This window comes from Acomys minous (genome assembly GCF_964271855.1).
Source record: "Acomys minous genome assembly, chromosome: 10".
NCBI classification, from domain to species: Eukaryota; Metazoa; Chordata; class Mammalia; order Rodentia; family Muridae; genus Acomys; species Acomys minous.
In genome coordinates this window covers 35,194,577-35,219,312 of record NC_140491.1, presented here as the reverse complement: position 1 = coordinate 35,219,312, position 24,736 = coordinate 35,194,577, and the positions used below count along the sequence as shown (strand labels likewise).

Genomic DNA, 24,736 nt, shown 5'->3' with positions numbered 1-24,736 from the left:
CCTGTCTGCCTTTCATCTCACAGGCCGAGTGCTAGGATTACGGATGCCCTGACTTTCCCCTCCTTTCCAGGGATTAATCTTAGGCCGTCAGGCTTCGGCAGCTGGAACCTTTACCCACTGAGCCATGTCCTTGGCCCTAACTTTTTTTTGGTTTTTTGCAAGAGGGTCTCACCCATAGCTCTGGCAGTCAGGACCTCACTATCTAGACCAGACGGAGAATCAGAGAGATCTGTCTGCCTCTGCCCCCTAAGTGCTGGGATTTAAGGCGTGCCCCACATGTCCCAGCATTGTTTGCTTGTTTGTTGTGGCTTCCCTTGAATGGGGACCTTGTCCCTTAGTGCCACCCGATTGCTTGTTTTATGATCCTAAGATTAAAATGATCTTTTCTCTTTGTTGAAGCTCATAGTATCAGGGCTAGGATTATTACTGACCAAAACTATAAAATGTGTATCCAGATGATTTTGTATGTCATTTCTGAGGGTCACTGTTCTCTGAAGGCTTAATTCTGTAGACCTGTATTCCCTGTGGACTCCGGTTGTCTGTGTTCAGGACACCGAGAGCTGTCCATGGTGGATAATCTGCTCATGGGGCTCTCCGTGGAAAGGCAGAACTGATCAGGTCATTTGAAAACAAGTAGACCTAGATGACAGACACAGGGGGCTGGACTGGACTGCATAGCAAGACTCTGCCTCAGCGTTCCGAGTGAGCCTTCTGAACAGAGCTGTGCTAACGTGTACGTATCTCCTTTCAGGGCGCAGGCTGGTGAACTGTGGGTCAAGAATGAGAAGGTCATGTGTGGTTACATTAGTGAAGAGACCAGGGTAAGACTTACAAAATGACATTCTGCTTTTGTTTCCTGAGTCCTGAATTCGAAATAAATAAGCAAAAATCTTATATTGATATCATCTGCCCAGCTAGAACTGGTCCTCTACTACTCTCATTTTATTTTTATTTTTTTTATTTTCAAGACAGGATTTCTCTATGTAGCCTTGGCTGTCCTGGATTTGCTTTGTAGACTAGGCTAGCCTTGAACTCACAGAGATCCGCCTGCCTCTGCCTCTGGAGAACTGGGATTAAAGGTGTGCACCACCACGTCTGGCCCTTATTCTCATATTTTACAGTTGGATCTTGGCAGGTTGGAACTGACCTTCATTTTCTTCTTCCAAATGAGTCTATTCAATTTATTAAATATAGGACTGGTTGTTTTGGCTCTTGTCTCCCCAAATGTTGGGATTACAGGCATGCACCATAGCACCCAGCTCAGAGTGAATAGGTAGTCTTTAAGGAGTAAGTCTCTAATGTACTAAAAAAAGATAAGAGATTTACACTCTACTTTTTCTTTCCTTTCTTTTTTCTTTTGATTTTTTTGAGACAGGGTATCTCTGTGTAGCCTTGGCTATCCTCTACTTGCTTTGAACTCACAGAGATCTGCCTACCTCTGTCTCCCTGCGTGCTGGGATTATAGGCAGGTGCCACCACGCTGGCTTTCTGTGACTTTCATGGGGAAAGCTGCTGCCCTTTCTACTGTCTCTTGTATAAATCTTCATGAAACATCTGTAGGTATTGCAGTACTTTGCAGGTCTTTATCCAAGTCCTATAAACCTCAAAAGGTCAGGGATCAGATCTTGCCACCTATTATACAAAACTCAGAATAAGATTGAAGGAACTTTTTTATTTCTTGTGTATAAGTGTTTTGCTTGCCACATATATATGTGTGTGCCATACATGCCTGGTGCCCATGGAGTCCATAAGTGGTCAATGGATCTCCTAGAACTGGAGTTTAAGACAGTTGTGAACCTTTATGTGGATGCTGAGAAATTAACCTGGGTTATCTACAAGAGCATCAAGTGCTCTTAACTATGGAGCCATCTCTCCAGTCCCTGCTTTTGGCTTTTTGAACTAAGGTTTCATGCTGCCCAGGCTGGCCTTTAAGCCAAGGATCACCTTTAATTCCCAACCCTGTCTCCGCCTTCCAAGTGCTGGGGTTGTAGGCATGTGCCACACACTGAGTCTTATCTGACATCAGAGCTTCATGAAAGCTAGGCAGGCCTTCTTCCAGCTGGGCATCCATCAACCAAGGGAAAGAACGCATGGGTAAAGTTTGCTTTTAGGAGTAAGAGAATTCCTCCATCCTTTGAAAAACTCCTTTGGTAAAAACTACAAAATTTACTGAGTGAATGTTTTGTTTGATCTTCAGCACAGGATTTTGCTATTGAGCTCTGGGTGGCTTTGAACTGACTATATTCCTGCCTCACTTTCCTGGTTTGTAGGATTATAGGCTTAAGCCATATAACATCAGGATTTGTTCTGTTCTTGTTATTATTATTGTTAAAATTTTTGGGTTTTGTTGTTTGTTTTGTTTTTCGAGTCAGGGTTTCCCTGTGTAGCTTTGGCTGTCCTGGACTCACTTCGTAGACCAGGCTGGCCTCGAAATCACTGAAATCCACCTGCTTCTGCCTCCTGAATGCTGGTATTAAAGACGTGTGCCACCACTCCCAGCACGATATTGTTAAAATTTTTATAACATATTTTGATCATGCTTTCTCTCTCCCTCAACTATTTACAGATCATCCCCACTTCCCTATCCACCCAACATCATGTTATTTCTCTTTCACTAAAACAAAACAAAAGTAAATAAAAACAATGAAAAAATCTATAAGATAAAAACGGCAATACAAATGTAACAGAGCACCCTCCAAACAATGGAAATTATCTTGTGTTGGCCAACTGCTACTGGGCATGGTGCCAGCCATGGTTGACAGACCCAGTGACTTTCTATTGGAGAAAACTGATTTTTCCCTTTGGCAACAGGTGTCAGTTGCAAATGACTTGATGGTTAAGGGTGGGAGCCTGTTTTCAGTTTTGGGACCCCATCTTGCTTGAACCTGTGCAGGTCTTTTGCAGGTCTTATGTTGCTGCCACACATAACGTGAGTTCATATGTGCATCAGTCCTGTTGTATCTGGATGATACTGTTTCCTTGGAGTCATCCACACCTCTGGCTCTTACAGTCTTTCCACTTGTTCTCCAGAATAGATCCCTGAGCCCTGTGGATGCTTTATGGTTTAAATATGTATGCACTATTCTTTTGTTTGTTTTAGTTTTTAAAAGCTTTTTTTGGTTGTTGTTTTGTTTGTTTTTTTCAAGACAGGGTTTCTCTGTGTAGCCTTGGCTGTCCAGGACTTTTGTAGATCAGGCTGGCCTTGAACTCACATTGATCCACCTGCTCTGCCTCCCCAATTGCTGGGATTACAAGTGTGGGCCACCTCACCCAGTGTGTGCAATATTCTTGAGTATATAATTAAGTGTGTTAGGCTGGTGAGATTACTCAGTGAGGAAAAGTACTAACCACGAAGCCTGATGACCTAATGTTGGTCCACATTGGCTGTAGCCTGGGTTCCTTGTCTGGTGGGTGGGTCCAGGTACTGTTTTCTTTTGGATGGAAGCAGGGGGGACCTTGCGATCAAAGGTCCTGTTTCTAGCTCAGGGCAAGGCCACTGTGCCAAGGCTCCCAGTCTCACCAGGGGAAGTGGAAATGAGTTGTCCTCTGGGTGTTATACTTAGCTCTTTTAACATGAGATTGCTGGTATATCAGAGGGCAGTGGAAACTTGGGAGTTTCAAAAGCCTCTGATGATACCGAAAGTGTCACAGCCCTTTGCTAAGCTGCCTTGCTGAGCATGCAGGGGATGTAGGCAAGCACCCAAAACTGGCCAAGAGGCAGCTTCAGTGAGGTGCAGGTCTAGCACGGCCTTTGCTGTTGGTCAGCACCCATCTTGCTCCGATGGAAGGGGCTTCAAAGCTGCCAAGGCAGGTCTGCCATCGCTGTCAAGCCCCAGACATCCAGTGGCAGTTCTTCCCCAGAATAAATGTCTCAGATGGTTGTGGTGGTGGAATGGAGTGAGCAGCAAGCCAGCCTACTTTTATTATAAGGGAGTTATATATTATATATAAGGAATTTATAAACCTTGGGCAGTGGGGAGGGGTTTGAGGATGAATGTGTCTGATTCGCTGGGGCTAGAGATGCCAGGGATACTTAATCTACTTGTAACTAAACAGCCCTATCATAAGAAGGAAAAGCAGTACTTAATTATCTTCTGGGTGGGGGAGAATCTCCGGGTACAGTTAAAAGGTCATTGGTTGAAAGACAATACACCACGATATCTTACTAGCACAGGGTGGGTATCCCCAGGAATCCCCAGGTGCTTGCTGAACAGGTTTCTTATCAGGAAAGGGTTGGGCCTGTAATCGTCTCTGAGGGCTATCTGATGCTCCTTAGGGGATCTAGGGCTCCCCAGATCAGGGGAAGAGGGACTCCAGTGAGAAATGTAGTCTGTCATTCTTGTGCCGAGCTTGCAGGCTATCTGGAAAGGCTAGACTTGAGCCTTCCAGCAGGGTCTCACATAGTGGAAGGAGAGAACTGACTCCTGCAAGGTTTTCTCTGACCTCCACATGTGTTCTCTCTCACACACACACACACACACACACACACACACACACACACACGGGGCGGGGGGGGGGGGGAGGAGGGAGTGGGGGGAGAGAGAGAGAGAGAGAGAGAGAGAGAGAGAGAGAGAGAGAGAGAGAGAGAGAGATTCTGTAATAATGAATAAACGTAGTTAAATGTTAGGTGCATTACCATTGTGGCAGCCTTTGAGACCCTATTCATACTGTAGAACTAAAACTATACACAAATCATTTGGTTTTAATGCAGTTATGTTTTTATTTGTTACAGGTGGTGTTCCGATCTACGTCAGCTATGGTTTACATATTTATTCAGATGAGCTGTGAAATGTGGGATTTTGATATTTATGGTACTGTTCCCTAAGTACTGATTGTAACTGCCACTGGAGAGAATTTTCTGGTTTCCCCCAAGTTTGTGTCATTTTATAGTAAGCTCTTGATCTTCTCTAATGATGTGTCCTGATTTCTTGTTAAACCTCTTTAATTCTTTCCCTTTTACTATAATTTTTTCATTGTTCTTTTTGTTGCTTTTTTTTTTTTGAGATAAGTTCTCATGTAACTGAGGATGGCCTTGAACTTCACATTCTCCACCTGGAGTCGCCCGAGTGCTGAGGTTAAAGGCATTCATTCACCTCTATGCCCAGTGTCTGCTGTGCTAGAGCTCAAAGCCTGGGCTCTGTGCGTGCTAAGCAAGAAGCACACCAAACTGAGATGCTGCTGGGCGTGGTGCTGGGCACCTTTAATCCCAACACTCAGGAGGCGGTGGCATGTGGATTTCTGTGAGTTTAAGGCTGGCCTGGTCTGTATAGCCAATTCTTGTCACAGGTAGATAGTGAAACCCTAAGTCAAGGATGACTTTGAACTTCTGATTCTCCCGCCTCCCAAGTTTTGGAATATCAGGCATGTACTGATGTGCATGATACTTCTACTGTATTTCCTTTTAGACAATTTTCATTTATTAATTTTTTTGTGAGCATGTGCATGCATGCATCCATCAAATCCATGTGGAAGTCAGAGGGCAACTTTATAGAGTCTGTCTTGATTCTGTGTGTGGATTCCAGGGATCAAACTTTGTCATCAGACTGAACAGAAAATGCTTTTACCCACTGAGCCATCTTGCTAGTTTCTCTTTTTTTATAAAACCCCATAGATATATGGAGAGACATACAGAAGCGGAATATGAGCTCAAGGAAATGCAATAAAGTATTAATGAAAAAGACCTGAATTCTCAGATCTTAGGTTCCAGTGTGATTAGGTCCCAGCAATTTGGTTCTCTTCTTTCTGTGCTTTCATAGGATCTTGCTCTATATCCCAGACTGTCATCAAATTCACACTCTTCCTGTCCCAGCCTCCTTAGCTCAGGCTTATTGATGTCTTCCATTTGGTTTACTATCATTGACAGAAAAAGCAGGTTTGCTTCATTGTATTTGAATTATGACATACTACACACAGAATGCTCAAACTACTGTGAGACACAGATACTGTGTCTACCCCACCAGTGTCATGATTTGTACAGCTCAAGTTATTATTACAAATGAATTCTTGCTATGCATCAGCAAGGAAACTTATGGCTAGAAGGAACTGCAGACTGATTAATGAATGCCCAGGGCTTCTGAGAGGCTCTGGGGATCCAACACAGGTTATTAGGTTTGGCAGCAAATGTCTTTACCCATCTCACTGGCCCTCCAAACTACCTTCTCATACATTATAAGCATAGCTATAAAAATAATCATATTTGGAGTTTAGGTTGTTCTCTTATCTTGAATTCACAATATATTAACCAATCACCTTCCTTTATAAAAATTGTGGTTTTACTTTGAAGCTGAGTCTGTAATTATGAGATTGGACTGCCCTTCCTGTGCTAAGGAAGCACCTCCATAATTAAATTTGGCTTGATAGCATTGAGGGTATAGCCCAATGGTAATGTGTTTGTCTAGTAGCCCTCCTTCATTTTTCTACTTTGTACTTTTTTCCCTTTTATTTATTTATTTTTGTTCTTTTGTTTTGTTTTGTTTTTCTGAGACAAGGTCTCAATATGTAGTCCTGGCTATCTGAAACCTGCTGTGTAGACCAGGTTGTCCTTGAACTCACAGAAATCCACCAGCTTCTACCTACAGTGTTGAGATCAAAGGTGTATGCCACCACATCTAGTGATTTTGTACTTTAAAATTTTGTGATCCATGGCGGCTTACAACCATCAATACTGAGATCTGGTTCCCTCTTCTGGAGTGCAGGCACACATGTAGGTGAAACACTATACATAATAAATAAAATCTTTAAAAAAAAAAAAAAAGAAAAAAAACTTTTGTGATCTTTTACAAATACTTTAACAGAACCCATTGTTTTCTCTTTAGTCCTATTCCTTGACTGTATTTAGAGGAGACATTCCAAGTATTATAATAATAATAATAATAATAATAATAATAATAATAATAATAATAATAATAGTAGTAGTAGTCCTCACTGTCTTCTCACTGTCTCTTCTCAGGGGATTTGTATTTTGAGAAAGCTGTGAATGGTTTCCTTGCTGATCTGTTTACTAAGTGGAAGGTATGTTTCTTTCTACATTCTCTAATCTTCTGGGTAAATATCACTCACTAGAGTTTTTTATTTTTCAGTTACTAATAATTTTAATTATTTTAGCTTTAGGTTTTTGGGAGAGATCTCATGCAGCTAAGGCTGGTCTCTGACTCCCTGTGTAGCCAGTGATAACCTTGAACTTCTGATCCTCCTACCCTTTTCTTACCAAGTAGTAGGACTATAGGCATGTTCTTTTTGTTGTTGTTCGTTTTCTTGTTTAACGTTTTAATTTATCTGTAGGCTATTAGTGAACCTCTGGTGTTTTTCCTCAAGTATTATACCAACCTTGTTTTTGGACCTTCTTAAATATGCTAGCTTGGCTGGCTAGGGAGCCCCAGTGAGTTCCTGTCGCAGCTGCCCCAGTATTGGGGTTACAAGCATGTATTAGTACACCTTTCTTTCTTTCTTTCTTTTTAAAGAAATGGTTTCATTATATAGCTCTATCTAGCCTGAAACTCACTATGTAGACTGGGCTGGTCTTGAACTCACAGAGATCTGCCTTCTACCCACCCACTGAGTGCTGGGTTGACTGTATGTGGCATCATGCCTTTTTTAATGTGGACTGAATTCAGATCCTCTTCGTATGTGGCAAGCACAGTTTTCTCCTTAGCTCCTGTGTGTGTTTTCTAAAGGCAGACTTTCTATTAATTTGCCTTATTTTGAGCTATTTTAGCTGAACTGCACACTCTAGACTTAAACTACATTAACTACCTCCACATGATCGGCAGCATTTAAGAAAAGCACATGGCTTGATCTCCTGCTTCCTTTGTCACCATAGGCACCTGCATGTCAATAAAAATAGAAAGTAAGCCTTAAAAAAATAGCATAGGAGGCTAGGGGCCTGGCTAAGTGGTTAAAAGTACTGGCTGCTCTTTCAGAAGCCCTGAGTTTGAGTCTCAGCGCCCCTGGGGGTGACACCTGTCTATAATTCTGGTCTCAGGGGATCTGACATGGCTTTGGCCATATATGGTGGATCCCAACCGTCTCTAACTGCAGTACCAGGGAATCCCAATTTCTTCTTACTTCCATGGCCACTAGGGACATGTTTGTGCACATGCAACATACAGGCAAAACACTCATACACATTAGATCGATAAATAACCGAGTAAGCAAGTAAGTAAATAAAGGACCTAATATTTTTGGATGTGGGTCTTGGTAAGGCTATCCTGGAGCTACCTGTCCTGCTTCAGCTGGGGTTACAGGCATTGACTACTATGTCTGGTCCGTTTGTTTGTGACAGTGTTTCTCTATGTAGTCTTGGTTGTCTACTGTTTAAAGCATCCTGTATTTCTTGCAATTACATAGAAATTTGAGGAACATTTTTTTTTAATTTTTTTTTATTTAATTTCATTTTATGTGCATTAGTGTGAAGGTATCAGATCCCTTGGAACTGGAGTTACAGACAGTTGTGAGCTGCCATGTGGGTGCTGAGAATTGAACCCGGACCTTTGGAAGAGCAAAGAATCCTCTTAACCACTGGGCCATCTCTCCAGCCTCTGAGGATCAAATTTTTGTTTCTACCAAAAAAAAAAAAAATAGCGTATACCAGTAGTTTTAGCACTAGGGAGGTGTAAAGGTGCATGAGGACCAGGAGTTCAAGGTTGTCCTCAGTAAGTTCAAGACCAGCCTGGGATACATGAGACTGTCTGAAAAAACAATACAATGAAACAAGAAGGATAAATTGAACTTTTAAAAATTGAAGTCTTTTGAAGATAAGATATAGCTCACTTGACCTTCCTACCACATGAGAACATCATTGTAATACACATAGTATTTGAAGTCACAGAGTTTGAAGTAAAACGGAATGAGTTTAAAATTAGGGTTCCCCTCCAATTAGCTTCTTGGCCATGGAGAGCCTTGCTTTCCTTTTCTGCAAAATGGATAATAATGGCCCCTGTCTGCTTTTCCAAATGAAGAGACTCTTCTGTTCTCTGCAGCACATTATGGGACCTTTTTTTTTTTTTTTTTTTTTTTTCCCATCAGAAGTAGATATGGGCGCTGGATGTAGGGCCTGCGAAGTCCAGTAAACTAGTTGGTAGCTAAGGAGGTTGCTTTTCCCCAGCAGTGTACTTTCTGTATTTAACTAATACTCAGGAATTTCTGTCCGCTTGTGATGTATCCATGGAGGAAGATAAGATGACAGACAGTGTGTTAAGATGTACTCTTACGTCAGGTGTTGAGTGGTGTTAGTATGGTGGGAGAGAGAAGAGGTTGACTGGCGGGAATGAAACTAAGTTTGTCGGCTCAGCAGACAGGCTAAGCGCTGTGCAGACAGGCTAAGCGCTGTGCAGACAGGCTAAGCGCTGTGCAGACAGGCTAAGCGCTGTGCAGACAGGCTAAGCGCTGTGCAGACAGGCTAAACACTGTGTTCCCAAGACTTCATGGAAGTGTTTATTCTTGCTATGTCCCATCTTTATCCAAAGGTAATCTTGACTTATAGCCCTTCCTCTTTAACAGCTTCTGGTCCCCACATAAGGATGTGTAGGAGTCCTTAAAGCCACTGTGGGCACTATTCTTTTTCCCTAGACTGCAATTCTGATGAATTAAAAATGATAGAGGTATACCCAAGTTCTAACATTCAAATTTATGTCAAATCAAGGATTGGGTGACAGGGACCCTTCCTTCCTTCCTTTCGTCTTTCCTTTCGTCTTTCCTTCCTTCTTTCTTTCCTTTCTTTCTTTCTGTCTGTCTGTCTGTCTTTCTTTCAGTTTTTTAAGACAAGGTTTCTCTGTGTAGCTTTGGCTGTCTTGGACTCGCTTTGTAGACCAGGCTGACCTCCAACTCACAGAGATCCGCCTGGCTCCGGGACCCTATCTTATTTGTAGCTTTCCAAGCATTTTCCACATTCTTGGAACTTTAAATAACTTACTTGAAATTACACAGTGGTAAACTTAAGAGCTGGATTTGATAGCAGTCCTCCTGATAGCATGCTGTGTCTGCCCCTTTCACAGCACCTCTTGCAGTCACATGAAGCTGTTCAACATTGTGCACAGCCCCTGAGCCTCTTAGTATCAATGGCTGCTTCATAGTGAAGGAAAAGAAATAAAGCTGTACCACTTTTTCTGTGTTCATACCTAGGAGAAGAACTGTAGTCATGAAGTGACTGTGGTCCTGTTTTCCAGAACTTTTTATGATGCAAAGTCTATTGGTGAGTAACTTTCTCTTTCTCTCTCTCTCTTTGATAATTTTATTTTTATTTTTTTATTTTTTAATTTTTGGTTTTGTGAGACAGGGTCTCTCTGTGTAGCCTTAGCTGTCCTGGACTCTCTTTGTAGACCAGGCTGGCCTCGAACTCACAGCGATCTGCCTGCCTCTGCCTCCTGAGTGCTGGGATTAAAGACGTGCGCCACCACGCCCAGCTTCTTTGATAATTTTAAAAATTAAAGATAGATTTTTTTTCTTTTTTTGATTTTTCAAGACAGGGTTTTGATGTTCAGTTAGCAAGATCCAGCCTAGCCTGGGCTTCAGAGTAAGACCTTGTCTTTCGTTTTGTTTTGACACAGGATTTCTCTGTGTAGCCCTGGCTATCCTGGAACTTACTCTGGAGACCAGCCTGACCTTGAACTCGTAGAGATCTGCCTGCCTCTGCCTCCCTGAGTGTTGGGATTAAAGGCATGTACCACCTTTAATTTTTAGTTTGTTGTTTGTTTTTGGTTTTTCGAGACAGGGTTTCTCTGTGTAACCTTGGCTGTCCTAGACCCGCTTTGTAAACCAGACTGGCCTCGAACTCACGGCAATCCACTTGCTTCTGCCTCCCAAGTGCTGGGATTAATGGTATGTGCTACCATGCCTGGCTTAAATTTTAGTTTTTTTTTTGTTTTTTGTTTTTAATTTAATTTTATTTTAGCGTGAGGGTGTCAGAGCCATTGGAACTGGAATTACAGACAGTTGTGAGCTGCCACGTGGTGGCTGGGAATTGAACCCAGGTCCTTTGGAAGAGCAGACAGTGCTCTTAACCACTGAACCATTTCTCCAGCCCCTAAATTTTAGTTTTTTAGACAGGATCTTGTTACATTTTTCAGGCTGGTCTGTGAATTCCTGGGTTCAAGCAAACCCTCTACCTGAGGTTCCTGAATAGCAGAGGTGGCAACACATGATACCCAGCTTCTTTTAGTTATTTTCAGTTGGGTCCCTCACCTTCATCTCTGGCAATTTATTTTTGTCTTCTTTGTTTTTACACTTTTTGTCTTTTCCATCATTGCTAGGGGACCAAGTAAAAAGCAACATAATACATACATCTTAATGTATGTAAGATGGCTGGCCTGTGATACCAGGCTTGTTTGTTTGCTTTTGGTTTTTCGAGACGGGGTTTCTCTGTGTAGCTTGGCTGTCCTGAAGCTTACTCTGTAGACCAGACTGAGCTCGAACTGCCTGCCTCTGTCTCCCTGAGTGCTGGGATCAAGAGCGTGTGCCACAACTGCCAGCTGATACACAATTATCTTTACTTATTTATTTTACCTTTTTTGGAGATAATTTCTTGCTGTGTAGCCCTATCTGTTCTGGAACTCACTCTACACACCAGGCAGGCTAGCTTCACGTTTACAGAGATCTGCCTGCCTCTGCCTCCTGAGTACTGGGATTAAAGATGTGTGCCACCACTCTTGGCATATTTTTTGATGATACAGATCTTCAGCCAAAAGAGGAATCCAAGAGCACTGTAAAAATCTCTTTTCAATATGAACTGTATGCTGAATTTTCTTTATTTCAGATGAATTTCCTGAAATAAACCGAGCTTCAATTCAGCAGGATCATAAAGGGAGATTCTATGAGGACTTTTACAAGTACGTTTTGCTGTGTCTTTAACTTATTTATTTGTTGTGTTTCTCCTTAACTTAAAGAACCTTGTCAGAATTCATCAATTTTCCATTCTTGTACTTATTAAATTGTAGGATATAGGATACCACATTGTGTTTCGAATTTTTATTTGGTTTTGCTTTTTTGAATGAAGTCTAACTATTTACCTTTGTGTTGGGGTCCAGAGAAAGCCACCTAAACCACTCAGACACCGATCTCAGTCAGATATAGATGGTTTATTGAGTGCACATTCCAAGACTAATCAATCATGATTGATCAGGGGCACAGACCAATCTTGGGAGCTGGGACAATGACACTAAATGTTTTTCAGAGTCAGCTTATAAAAGCAAAAGCCAATATTAGCTCATATAGTGGGTGGACAGTGTCAGCTGACACAAGTTATTTTTGCCCCAGCCCTGATTTACTTATTTATGTATGGTGTGTGTGTGCACGCATGGGAACACTTGTTTGTTGAGGTCAGAGGACAGCTTGTCAGTGTTTGCTCTCGCCTACCTTTTGGGTCCCTGAGATGAACTCAAGCATCAGCCTCTGTGGCAGGTACCTTCACCTGATGAGCCATTTTGTTTATTTTATTATTATTATTTTTTTTTGTGACAAGGTCTTTCTCTAGATCCCTGGCTGCCTAGAATTTCTTAAATAGACCAGGCTGTCCTCGAACTCACAGAGATCCTTCTGCTTCTGCCTCCAGAGTGCTGGGATCAAAGGCTTGGGGCACCATGCCTAGCTGGTTGGCTGGTCTGAATCTCACTGACCAGCCTGGCCTTGAACTTGTGCCTCTATCTCCTCAGTCCTTCATCCTTGAATTATAGACGTGTTCATCCCTTCATCCTCTGCTTATTACTTACTATTAATCATATTTTCCTCCTCCTTTGAAGCTGGTGTGAACCTGATAACACGCGTGTACTAGGTGCTTGATTTCTCTCTCATGATAATGTTCCTTTCAGAGTGGTGGTGCAGAATGAGAGAAGGGAAGAGTGGACCTCGCTCCTTGTGACCATTAAAAAACTCTTCATCCAGTACCCAGTGTTGGTGCGGCTGGAACAGGCAGGTACTGCATCCGTGTGTCAGAGGTGCCTTCCTAATTTTGTTCTATTTCGGGTGTGTGTGTGTGTGTGTTTGGTATGTTTGTGTTTTGGGGGTGGGAGGTGTCAAGACAGGGTTTCTCTGTGTAGTAGCCCTGGCTGTTCTGGAACTCACTCTTTAGACCAGACTGGCCTGGAACTCAGACATACAGCTACCTCTGCCTTCCTTAGTGGTAGTATTAAAGGCATGAGCCGCCGCCACCCAGCACCTTCCTGTTAGTCTTCAAGAATTCATCTTTCATGAAATATTTTCCTTTGTCTTGTGTCCTCTGTTTCAGGGGGCTTTCCTCAAGGAGACAATTCTACCTCAGCACAAGGAAACTACCTAGAGGCCATCAACTTGTCGTTCAATGGTGAGAACTCAGTAGGCCGGCCTCTTGTTTCCCATGTGGCCATTGGCAGCGCACGCTGATGCCCCAAACCTGGACCTGGTGGCCCTCCTCCCATGTACACTTCTAGTTAACTCAGTGCAGTGCATTCTAATCAGATGGTCACGATGACTGCTCTTTGGCCTGTGGGTCTTCTGCTGGGGGATCAGCTTGGTGGTCTCATCTGCCTCTTGTGGTAGTGAGCTGGCAGGGTTGCTGCCTGGCTGCTTGTCTTATATAGACTGTGTTTATCTGTCACACCATCCTTCAGCTGATTTTAGGTAAAAATTTCCTAATTCTGCTTAAAAAAAAAAACCCCGAGCCGGCCGTGGTGGCGCATGCCTTTAACCTTTAATCCCAGCACTCGGGAGGCAGAGGCAGGCGGATCACTGTGAGTTCGAGGCCAGCCTGGTCTACAAAGAGAGTCCAGGACAGCCAAGGCTACACAGAGAAACCCTGTCTCAAAAACAAAAACAAACAAACAAACAAACAAAGAAAAAAACCCCATATATTTGTGTGTGTGTGGAGCCTAAGGTAGGAGAATCATAAGCGTAAGAGATATAGAGATGTGAGCTGCTAAAGAGGCCCTGGATCAAAAGCAAAACAAAAACGAAGGAGTCAGTGGGATGGCTTAGTGGGCTAAGGTGCCTGATACCAAGTGGAGGACCTGGGCTTGAGCCCTGGGGTCTTCGGTGGAAAACGACTCCTGCAAGTTGTCCTCTGCCACCCACACGCACACAGTAGTAGGCACCCCTCTCCCCCATACACGCACAACAAAACTACAGAGGGTGTGTACACTGTAGCCTTAGAATTCAAGTGGAGAAGGGGTGTACTAAGTAAAAACAAGGGGCCCACCGTCCGCCCTGTTGTCAGAAGAGCAGTTCCCGACTGTGCTGTGATTCCTTCCTAAGGCTATCGCTGCACTCATGTGGTAGCTGAGGTACTCTTATTTGCCAACTGAAAAGGAGATTTACAGATTTAGGCAGCTCTTTTCAGGGAAGGTGGAGACCTTGGTGTCTCTGAGAAACACAGCAGTAGGAATTCCTGGAGCCACGTTCAGTCTCCAGTGACCTTGTCTCTGCTGGATTTGGAATTCCACTTACCCACTTGGGAAGACTGGCATAGGCCCAGCTCTAGGTAGCTCTTAGCAGCACTGGCTGGAGGTGAAAGTGCTGATGTGTTTTCACTCCTTCATATTGCCTCTTGATGTGTCTGTATCCAGGGACTAGGGAATTCTAGGAAACAGAGTAGGTTATAACTACTCTTTTTGTCATATTTCAAGGATTTTTCATAGCAATAATTAGTTCAGCATTAGTTTTTTTTTAAATGAGCATGGAAGCACAGGCCTGTAATTCCAGTACCCGGAGGCAGAGCCAGGTGAAGTCTCTGTGTATTTGAGGCCAGCCTGGTTTACAAAGACAGTCCAGGATACCAGGATAGCCAAGGCTACACAGAGAAACCATGTCTTGGGGGAAAAACAACCCAAAAACATTAGTTGTTTACATTTACAATTTTTTTTTTCAAGACGGGGTTTCTCTGTGTAGCCTTGGCTGTCCTGGACTCACTTTGTAGACCAGGATGGCACTGAACTAACAGCGATCCACCTGCCTCTGCTTCCTGAGTGCTGGGATTACAGGCATGTGCCATCACATCCAGCTTTTTTTTTTTAAGATTTTATTTATTATGTATATAGTATTCTGCCTTCATATATGCCTGCACGCCAGAAAAGGGCAGCAGATCTCATAATAGATGGTTGTGAGCCACCATGTGGGTGCTGGGAATTGAACTCATGATCTCTGGAAGAGCAGGCAGTGCTCCTAACCTCTGAGCCATCTCTCCAGCCCTTTATCTGTTTTATTAAATATTGTGTTAAATTGAAACTTGAGGGCTGATGAGATGGCTCAGTGGACAAAGGTGCTTGTGCCTAAACCTGATGACCTGAGTTCAGTCCATTGAGTGTGGGCATGGAGAAGGAGAGAGCAAATTCCCACAGGTTCCTCTGACCTCTACATGTGCACTGTGGCACGTGAATGTACACACAGTAAACAGATAAATAAGTGTAAACTATTGTATTTCATTCTTGGAGCTTTCAGTATAGACTCATTGATGGATGATGTAAGTTTATGACGTAAAATTAAGCACTTAAGTCTGTACAGCCAACTATTGGGCATCAGTGAGGGTGATCAATAAAGGGTAACATGAATGTTTTTAAGGCATTGCTGAAGTAGAAGGGAAAGGTAAATATGTGTGTGACTCATTAAAATTCAGGATGTGCCAGTAGGTATGAAAGCACAGAGATGCTGGCTTCTGAAAAGCTATGACATCATCACTGGGGGGAGTTTTGTTTTCTTTTAAGTGTTTGACAAGCACTACATCAACCGAAACTTTGACCGAACTGGGCAGATGTCCGTGGTGATCACGCCTGGGGTGGGTGTCTTTGAAGTGGACCGCCTGCTCATGATCTTGACCAAGCAGCGGATGATTGATAACGGTAACAGTCCTTGGCTTCTGCTGTCTCTCTGTGTTCACCACCTGAATTGTCCTAGAACTGTGGAGTTGTCGTGTGTTCTTAGACTGTGAAGGACTTTGCAAGGGGATCGGGGGAGGTCACTAGGTTTTGATTAGTGGAGGTCTTTCTTGTCTTTTTACAGATCTTCTGGGTAATCAGGGTTTACGCTAAGGACAGTAGAGGAAAAAGAAAATGCATGCATTTCTGTCCTGTGTAGGAGCAATGATTAGTTTATAAATCCTAGCACAGCAAGCCAGCTTTGCCTTATACCAAGTTCAGTAATATCATTAACAGACTGGAGTACTTACCTCCGCTGTGGTCCTGCTCACCCCACCTTTCTTCCTCCTTCCCTTTTTAGGAATTGGTGTGGACTTAGTGTGCATGGGAGAGCAGCCATTACATGCTGTGCCATTATTCAAGGTAATAAAGTTCAGATTTCCTTCTGAAAGACCAGTTGAAGAATAGTTAAAAGTAGAAAAGTTGGGGTCTGGAGAGATGGCTGAACAGTTAAGAGTACTGACTGCTCTTCCAAAGGATCTGGGTTCAGTTCCCAGCACCCACACAGCAGCTCACAACTGTCTGTAACTCCAAGATCAGACACCCTAACACAGACATCCATGCGGGCAAAATACTAATCCGCGCGCGTGTGTGTACACACACACACACACACACACACACACACACACACACACACACACACACACACACACATATACACACACACACACACCTGGGTGTGGTGGTACACACCTTTAATCCCAGCACTTGAGGGGCAGAGGCAGACAGATCTCTGTGAGTTCGAGGCCAGCCTCATGTACAGAGAGAGTCCAGGACAGCCAAAGCTCCATAGAGAAATCCTGTCTTGGAAAAAAAAAATGAAAGAAAGAAAGAAAGAAAGTTGAGCAGGCCGTAGCCAGCTTGTTCTCTAGTTCCTCTGTGCCCTGGCCTTTTCTCTTGCAGCTACACAACCGGAGCGTCCCAAGGGATTCTCGGCTGGGTGATGATTATAATATTCCTCACTGGATAAATCACAGGTGGGTATGATCTCGAGTGGGAAAAAATGTTTTGAATAGTTTCCTTGGTATTGGCTCTTTCAATTTTTTGTTACTTTGTTTTATTTTTTTGACATGGTCTCTGTGTTGTGCAGCCTCAGAGTCATGTAGTTCCCAGGCATCAAACTCAGGTCCTCAGGCTTGCTGGCAAGTGCCTTGACCTAACACTGAGCAATCTTGCTGCTCTGGCCTCTACAGTATTTAAGTTGCAAATATATACTAGAGACCAGCTTGGAAACTCATTACAGATACAGATGTTAGCCTTGTTTCTGTGTCTTTTACCTTTGTCACAAGCTGTGTTCCTGTTATATATGAAAACTTACTCTTTTTGAGACTGGGTCTTGCTCTGTAGCTAAGCTGGTCTCAAACTTTTGACTGTCCTCCCCAAGCAATATTAATATTAAAGCTATAAGCCTCTGGGTGTGGTGGCGCACGCTTTTAATTCCAGCAGTCAGGGAGGCAGAGGCAGGCAGATTTCTGTGAGTTTGAGGCCAAGACAGCCAGGGCTGTTACACCAAAAAAAAAAAAAAAAAAAAAAAAAAAGCTATAGGTCACCACATCCAGTGCATATGGGTCTTTTGCCTGCATGTGAGTGTACCACATGCTTGCCTTGTGTCCCCAGTGGTCAGAAGAGGGCATTGAGTCCCCAGAAACTGGTGTTAAAGATTGTGAGCCACCATGTGGAGCTAAGAATCAAACCTAGGTTTGCTGGAAGAGCAGCCAGTACTCTTTAATTCCTGAGCCATCTATCCAGCCATTTTTTGCTCTAAGGCAAAAAAAAAAAAAAAAAAAAAAAAAAAAAAAAGAGAAAGCAGAAAAAGATGGACTGCCTGTTGCAGCGTTAGGAAGATGGACAGCGAGATCCAGCAGCCCCTCAGCTGTTCCCAGGGTCCTGAAGTGAGATCAGAGCTTAGGTACAAGACGAAGGATGTGCACACTAAAGCCATCAAGATGTGGTTCCTCCCACCGCTGACCCGACATTGTCTGGGTTTCCGTCTCATCCTGTAGGGTGGTTTCACAGATTGTTAGAACTGTGTACAGCCTTTATTTTTCTAGCGTGAAATCCTTTAAGGTCCATTACTTCGATAGACTCCTAGACTGAAGTCACAAGTGTCTCTTCAGAATATTTTCATTTCTGCCAGCCTAGTCACAACAGCAAGTCCCTTTACCTCCTGAGCCATCTCACTGACTCCTTTATTTTTAAATTTTTAATACATGTAGATTCAATTATCAGTTAAGAACCACAGTTGTTTAATTATACCATATATCATTGTTTTGAATTTTGTTCAGAAACTAACTATAGTGTAAATAGAAATATATGTATTCCAGTTAGAGTTCTGCATTTTTTGCAAATTTTACTTTATAGTAACTTGGAAGAGTCCCAAATTACCACTGTATCTTTCCACCCTATACTGCTTTTTTGGTGCCATTGGGATGCAGGACAGAACCACATGTGAAAGACTTTTAAATCTAAAACTTTGGAGGGACTGATACCTGCTTTTCACATGTCACTGTGAGCCTTGCCAAAACTAAACAAAAACCCCTGGAACCCAATGAAAATTGTGATATTAGATTATTTGTGGCCCTGAAAAACAGCAATTTCATGATAGAAACTTAATAGAAACCCATTTTTCTATCTCTCATTACTTTATAACTCATGTCTGTGGTGTGTGTCTGTGTGTACATATATGTCCATTCGAACACATTACTAACAGCCTCAGAACACCCAGAATGTGTCACTGTTGCATTGAGATTAAGAAATTAAAAAGCGCTCTCCCTTGGTATAATTTAACCAAGGCTGAGCTACAGTTGGGATTCTCTGCTTCCCCCTGTGTATTCTGTAGCGTTCTGATTGTTCTATTTATGCCCGCCTGAATGCTCTTTGGGTGTGTGTTTCTTTGTGTTCCTAACAAAGGACTTTGCTTTCTCTTTTATTGAACATCACAGAACATATCACATGGGGGAAGGAACGAGGGATGCTCTACAAAAATCTTTAACAGAATTTTATAAGAGGTTACATCATTGAGTCCAACTGACCCAGATAACAAGCAAACAAATGCTATCAAGCAGTATGTATATGTTGTCTTCAACATTTATAAGGTTGCTTTCAACCTATATTTTGATATTTCCAGCATTTATTATGATAAAACACATATACCCATGCATTATTTATGGGTAAGGGGCAAGGACGAATACATAATTTAAGATTACAATTTAGCTTGTAAAGACAGGACCCTGGCTGTCCTGGAGCTGCCTCTGCTCTCTAGTGTTGAGATTAAAGACATGTACCACCATGCTGTTGGTTAAGTTGTTCTCTTAAAGGCAGTCTTGAGTTTCTTTAAGTGTATTATAACTGGCTGGGAGGTCCAGCAGAAGTTCCAATCTCTTAGAATGTTAGATAGTTTCATAATATTGTATTGCTAAACGTGTTTGTGGGTGTGTGTACATGCATGTACATAAATGTGGAAGGCAGGTTGTCAACCTACTGTGTCTTTCTTCTTTTCATTGTCTTGGAGCTTTCCCAAGAAGGCCAGGCTAGCCAGCCAGTGAGCCACAGGGATCCACCTGTCTGTCTCCCTATGCTGGGATCGCAGAGGCGTAGCACTGAGCCTGGCTTTTTCTCATAAGTTCTGGAAATTGAGCCAAGGTCCTCCTGCTTGTATGACAAGCACATTATTGACTAAGAGAAGCCCTCAGCCATTTCTTTTTTCTTTTTTTCTTTTTTTTGGTTTTTGCGAGACAGGGTTTCTCTGTGTAGCCTTGGCTGTCCTGGACTCTCTTTGTAGACCAGGCCAGCCTCAAACTCACAGCGATCCGCCTGCCTCTGCCTCCTGAGTGCTGGGATTAAAGGCATGCGCCACCACGCCTGGCTCATTTCTTTTTTCTTGGGACAAGGTCTTGCTATGTACCCACTCCTTCTGCCTCAGCCTCCCAAGTGCTAGAATAAAGGACGTCTGCCACCATGCCAAGTTTCTACTCAGACTTTTTTTTCTCTTGAGACAGGGTTTCTTTGATGTGAAGCCCTGGCTGTCCTGGACTCCGGGAAGAAAATAACTTTTGCTTAATTCTTTCCTTTACACCTCTTTTTTTTCTTATATGCTTAGTATGCCATAAGATTGTTCCCATGGCCTGTCTGCCAGTTATCTGCGGATGCTGCTGCTGCTTTGTTTCTTGAGACATGGTCTCACTGTGACTGTCCTGGAACTCACCATATAGACCACAGAGATAAACTTTCCCAATTGGGTGTGGTGGCACACGGCTTTAATCCCATACTCCCAGTACTCAGGAGGCAGAAGCCGGCGGATCTCTGTGGGTTGGAGGCCAGTCTAGTCTTCAAAGCCAATCCAGGACAGCCAGGGCTACACAGAGAAACCCTGTCTTGGGAAAAAGAAAAAGAAGAAAGTTACACCTTCCCCTGTTTTCCAAGTGTTAGATTAAATGTGTGTGCCACTATACCTGCCTTCGTTTTTATTTATTTAGTTTTAGATTTTATTTATTTTTAATTTTTGTACAGTGTTCTGCTTGCATGTGTGCCTGCATGCCAGAAGAGGGCACCAGATCACATTATAGATGGTTGTGAGCCACCATGTGGTTGCTGGGAATTGAACTCAGGACCTCAGGAAGAGCAGCCAGTGCTCTTAACCTCTGAGCCATCTCTCCAGCCCCATTTTTATTTTTTATTTGTTTATAGTCAGAGATTTTTAAAGAGGGTAGAATTGGCAACATCCTAAACATTATTTGCAAGTTTTTGACTGGAAAAAGAGAATACCAGAAGGTATTGTATCCCTGAGGAATGGAAAGGCAGTACAGCTTCTGCGTGTTCCTTCATTCAGCACTCTGGCATGAGGTTGGTCTCCAGTTAACATGGATTTATGACATGGTTGTATTGTTATTTTTAGAGGGATTGGGATTTATTTTTATTTTTATTTTTTATAAACTGCTTTCAAAAGTAATTTATTTGGATTTTCCATATCTTTTAATGAACTATAAATATATTAACAGGGATTGGGATTTAAAGGTTTCAATTATCTTTTCTTGAGCACTAACCTTTTTCTGTTATTTGTTTTAATTAATTAATTAATTTTGATTTTTTCGAGACAAGGTTTCTCTGAGTAGTCTTGGCTGTCCTGGACTCACTTTGTAGACCAGCTGGCCTTGAACTCACAGCAATCCGCCTGCCTCTGCCTCCTGAGTGCTGGGATTAAAGGTGTGTGCCACCATTGCCTGGCCTTTTTTTTGTTTTATTTAACTTTAATATAGATCAGTGAGTGAATACTAAAAATTTCTATGGGTCTAACATTATACCAAACATCAGGATGAAAGTATCATGATATAATGAGATTGGTTTTCTTTGTTTTTGTCCTTTTCATTCCTGACATAGAAGATTCTATGTTAGCAGTTAGGACTAGAACACACCAAACAGTGTGCACATGGCATGTGGGGAGAAAAGGCCAGAGCATCAATTGAAATCATTGCTCATGGTGAAGTTAGAATTTAAAATTCTTTACTATCATTGTCATCACTACTGACAGTCTCACTCTAGCTGAGACCTTACTATGTAGACAAGCTGACCTCTTAACTCATACAGATCTGCTTGCCTTTGCCTGCAGAGTGTGACCATGCTTGGCTTTATTACTGTGTGTGTGTGTGTGTGCGCGCATGCACGTGTGGTATGTGGAAGTCAGAGGCCCTCTTTTGGAAATTGATTCTGTCCTTCCAGAGAGATCAGTGGGTTGACAGAGATCACACTGTCAGGTGTGCACAGTCCTTTTTACCCACTGAGCCATCTCACTGGCTAGAATTGGGAAGATTTGTGAACCCGCAACAAAGCCAAGCATAGGTGAGCTGATCTTGCCTAGGTTCTCGGTTTGCCTTAAGGTTTAGTAATGAAGCCGGGCAGAGAAGTAAGTGCACATCCTTAGTCCCAATACTCGGGAGGCAGAGGCTTGTGGATCTGAGTTTGAGGACACCTAGGGCAACACAGAAAAGCCCTGTCTCAAAAAACAAAACAAAATAAAAAATTGGGACTGAAAAGATGGCTCATTGATTAAGAACACTGGCTTCTCTTTCAGAGGACCCAGGTTCAATCCCCAGCACCCACTTGGCATTTCATAACTGTTTGTAACTCAACTTCCCAGTGACTCCAGCTCCCTCACACAGACATAGATGTAGGCCAAACACCAATGCACATAAAAATAAATAGATTAATTACCCTTTTTTTTTTTAACAGTTTCTACACATCCAAAAGCCAGCTTTTCTGTAACAGTTTCACTCCACGAATAAAACTGGCAGGAAAGAAGGTATGTTTTCCCAATTTGCACAGCTTTCAGGGACTATCACACAATTTTGTGTTTATTCTGACCTTGAAGTACTGCCACCACGTGCCCCCCACCCCAGCTTATGTCATACGCAGGGTTTAAAATTTTTGTGTTGAAAATTCTATAGCCTAGCATAGAAAGGGCATAAGGCCCTGGATTGAGTCCCCAGCTGGGGAGCTGCTCTGCTGGCTGCTCTTGTTTAAATCAGGACAAAGGAGCCTGGCGGTAGTGGCGCATGCCTTTAGTCTCAGCACTCCACCGAGAGGCCGAGGCAGGCGGAGGGCAGTGAGTTCGAGGCCAGCCTGGTCTCTAGAGTGAGTCTAGGACAGTCAAGGCTATACAGAGAAACCCTGTCTCAGAAAAAAACCCACTGAAAAAAAGAAGAAAAAAAATCACAACAAAGTTAAGGGGGGAAAGTTAATTTCATTTTGATGTGACTGGTTTAATTTGGATACTGAAGCCACTGTTATTTGAGACAAGGATAATGAAAAGGATACATATTGCAGCAAAAGAGAAATTTAAAAAAAAATTAAAGGTTACATTGTAGTAGTAAGTAAATATAAATTCAAATGTGGCAGAGGCAGGTGGATCTCTGTGAGTTCAAGGCCAGCCTGGTCTACAAAGAGAGTCTAGGACAGCCAAGGCTACACAAAGAAACCCTGTCTGGGTGGGAGGGGAAGGAAATTAAGAAGAATAAGGAATTCAAATGTGGATTTTTTTTCCCTGTTTACCACAAAATAATGGTAGATATTCATGCCAGATACTAGGAGATATGTTAATGTTGGTTCTTGAGTTTGTGGTTGGTGTATACTTTGGCAAAGCAGATCAGCCATGTGTGTAAAGTGCACTGTGAATGTTTATGCCATTCTGTGCAGTTTAATCATTTAAAAATCATTTCTGATTATTAGGAGACTTGAAAGATTCATTAGAAACATTTTTAAAGGTGACAGCTCAGTCAGGTTGGTGGCTTATTTCCTTAGTCCCAGCACTCAGAAGGCAGATGGATCTCTGTGAGTTTGAGGCTAGCCTGGTCTACAGTTTCAAATTCATCAGGCCTACAAAGTGAGACTCTGCCTCAAAAAAAAAAAAAAAAAAGAAAAAAAGAAAAGAAAAGGAAAAAAAGAAAAAGATGGCTCTATGGCCCCCCTTTTACTCCATTTTAGTAAGCTGCTGATTGCTCAGCTCTGATACGGAATAGGCAGACCTGCTGGTGCTTTAGGATGGGAAGGCATCAGGTAGGACCCAGCCATAGTGGAACAAACACAGTAGTGGATTGACCTAGAGAGAAAATAAAGGCTTCAGGTTTTGCTAGTTATATGGCATCAGCAAAGCCTTCATTTTGTAAAGAATTGAATAACCCTCCTGTCTTATTAAGGTTTTTACTAACAAAACACCATGACCAAAAGCAAACTGGGAAGAAAAGGGTTTATTTGGCTTACAAATCCTAAATCCTAGTCCACTGAGGGAACCACTCAAATTGGGTGGGAACCTGGAAGCAGGTTATGTTGCAGTGTTGCTGCTGGCTTGATCCTTAGTGGCTTGCTCAGCCTGCTTTCTTATAGGTCACAGGCCCACCAGTCCAGGGTGGTAACTGAGAAAAAGCAGCATTTTCTCGATTTAGGTTCCTTCCTTCAGATGACTCTAGCTTGTGTCAAGTTCACATAAAATCAGCAAACACAGCTCCCTATCAAGTTTGGTCCATGCCCCATTTGAATAAGGTTTTGCAAATAAATAAGATGCAAGGTGGAAACTGAAAGACTTAGCAGGGCTTATTAACACTGTGGTAGGCAGGTGGCAGGTGTTAGCTTCCATTTTTCATAAGCTACTAGATAGCTAAGACATGGTCTTTGCTTTGGGGAGTTGTTGTGTTAAGTTTAGTTCTATCAGAGGAATGATAAACTATCTATTTAATTTTTCAGTCTGCTTTGGAGAAAACAAAAAATGGCCGTGATACATGTGAGTATTTTTGAGATTTTTTTTCGTCACTTTTAGAAATAGTCAGCTAAGCCAGGCGTGGTGGCACACGCCTTTAATCCCAGCACTTGGAGGCTCGGAGGCAGAGGCAAAGGCAGACAGATCTCTGTGAGTTCGAGGCCAGCCTGGTCTACAAAGCGAGTCCAGGACAGCCAAGGCTACACAGAAAAAAGAAAGAAGCAGTTAATTCAAGGCAACAAAATAATGTGAAATATTATAAAAGGTTCGTGTAAATGTCAAGATCCCCACTTTTCTTTATGTCACCTTTGGAAAGGTCCTTAGCCACCTTGTAGTTGTACCTTGTAAGCTGCAGTGAGTGTCAGTTCTGGGGTCAGATGGAAAGTAATAAAACTCTGATGATGCTCAGCCAGTATGTGAAGCGAGGCTCCAGAAGACTAAAGTGCTGCTAACACTGCCTTTCTTTTAACTCTATACTTTCCCTTCCCCCCCTCCCCAAGAGAGGGTTTCTCTGTGTGTGTAGCCCTGGCTATCTTAGAACTCCCTCTGTAGACCAGGTTGGCCTCAAACTCAGAGGTCTGCTTGCCTCTGCCTACCAAGTGCTGGGATTAAAGGCGTG

The 24,736-nt window shown here is 42.7% G+C and overlaps 1 protein-coding gene across 14 annotated transcripts in view; it reads left to right on the top strand.

The window, feature by feature from the left end:
* DEPDC5 (DEP domain containing 5, GATOR1 subcomplex subunit) overlaps window positions 1-24,736 on the top strand; it is a 119,526-nt gene that overhangs the window by 17,766 nt on the left and 77,024 nt on the right. For all 14 annotated transcript variants that reach the window (XM_084799234.1, XM_084799235.1, XM_084799229.1 and 11 more), the window contains exons 8-19: window positions 752-821; window positions 4,733-4,811; window positions 6,950-7,011; window positions 10,120-10,189; window positions 11,750-11,822; window positions 12,801-12,904; window positions 13,217-13,291; window positions 15,663-15,797; window positions 16,174-16,235; window positions 16,776-16,849; window positions 22,098-22,167; window positions 24,105-24,141. In XM_084799234.1, the coding sequence (XP_084655360.1) occupies window positions 752-821; window positions 4,733-4,811; window positions 6,950-7,011; window positions 10,120-10,189; window positions 11,750-11,822; window positions 12,801-12,904; window positions 13,217-13,291; window positions 15,663-15,797; window positions 16,174-16,235; window positions 16,776-16,849; window positions 22,098-22,167; window positions 24,105-24,141 (911 nt within the window). The remainder of the gene's footprint in view (window positions 1-751; window positions 822-4,732; window positions 4,812-6,949; window positions 7,012-10,119; window positions 10,190-11,749; window positions 11,823-12,800; window positions 12,905-13,216; window positions 13,292-15,662; window positions 15,798-16,173; window positions 16,236-16,775; window positions 16,850-22,097; window positions 22,168-24,104; window positions 24,142-24,736) is intronic.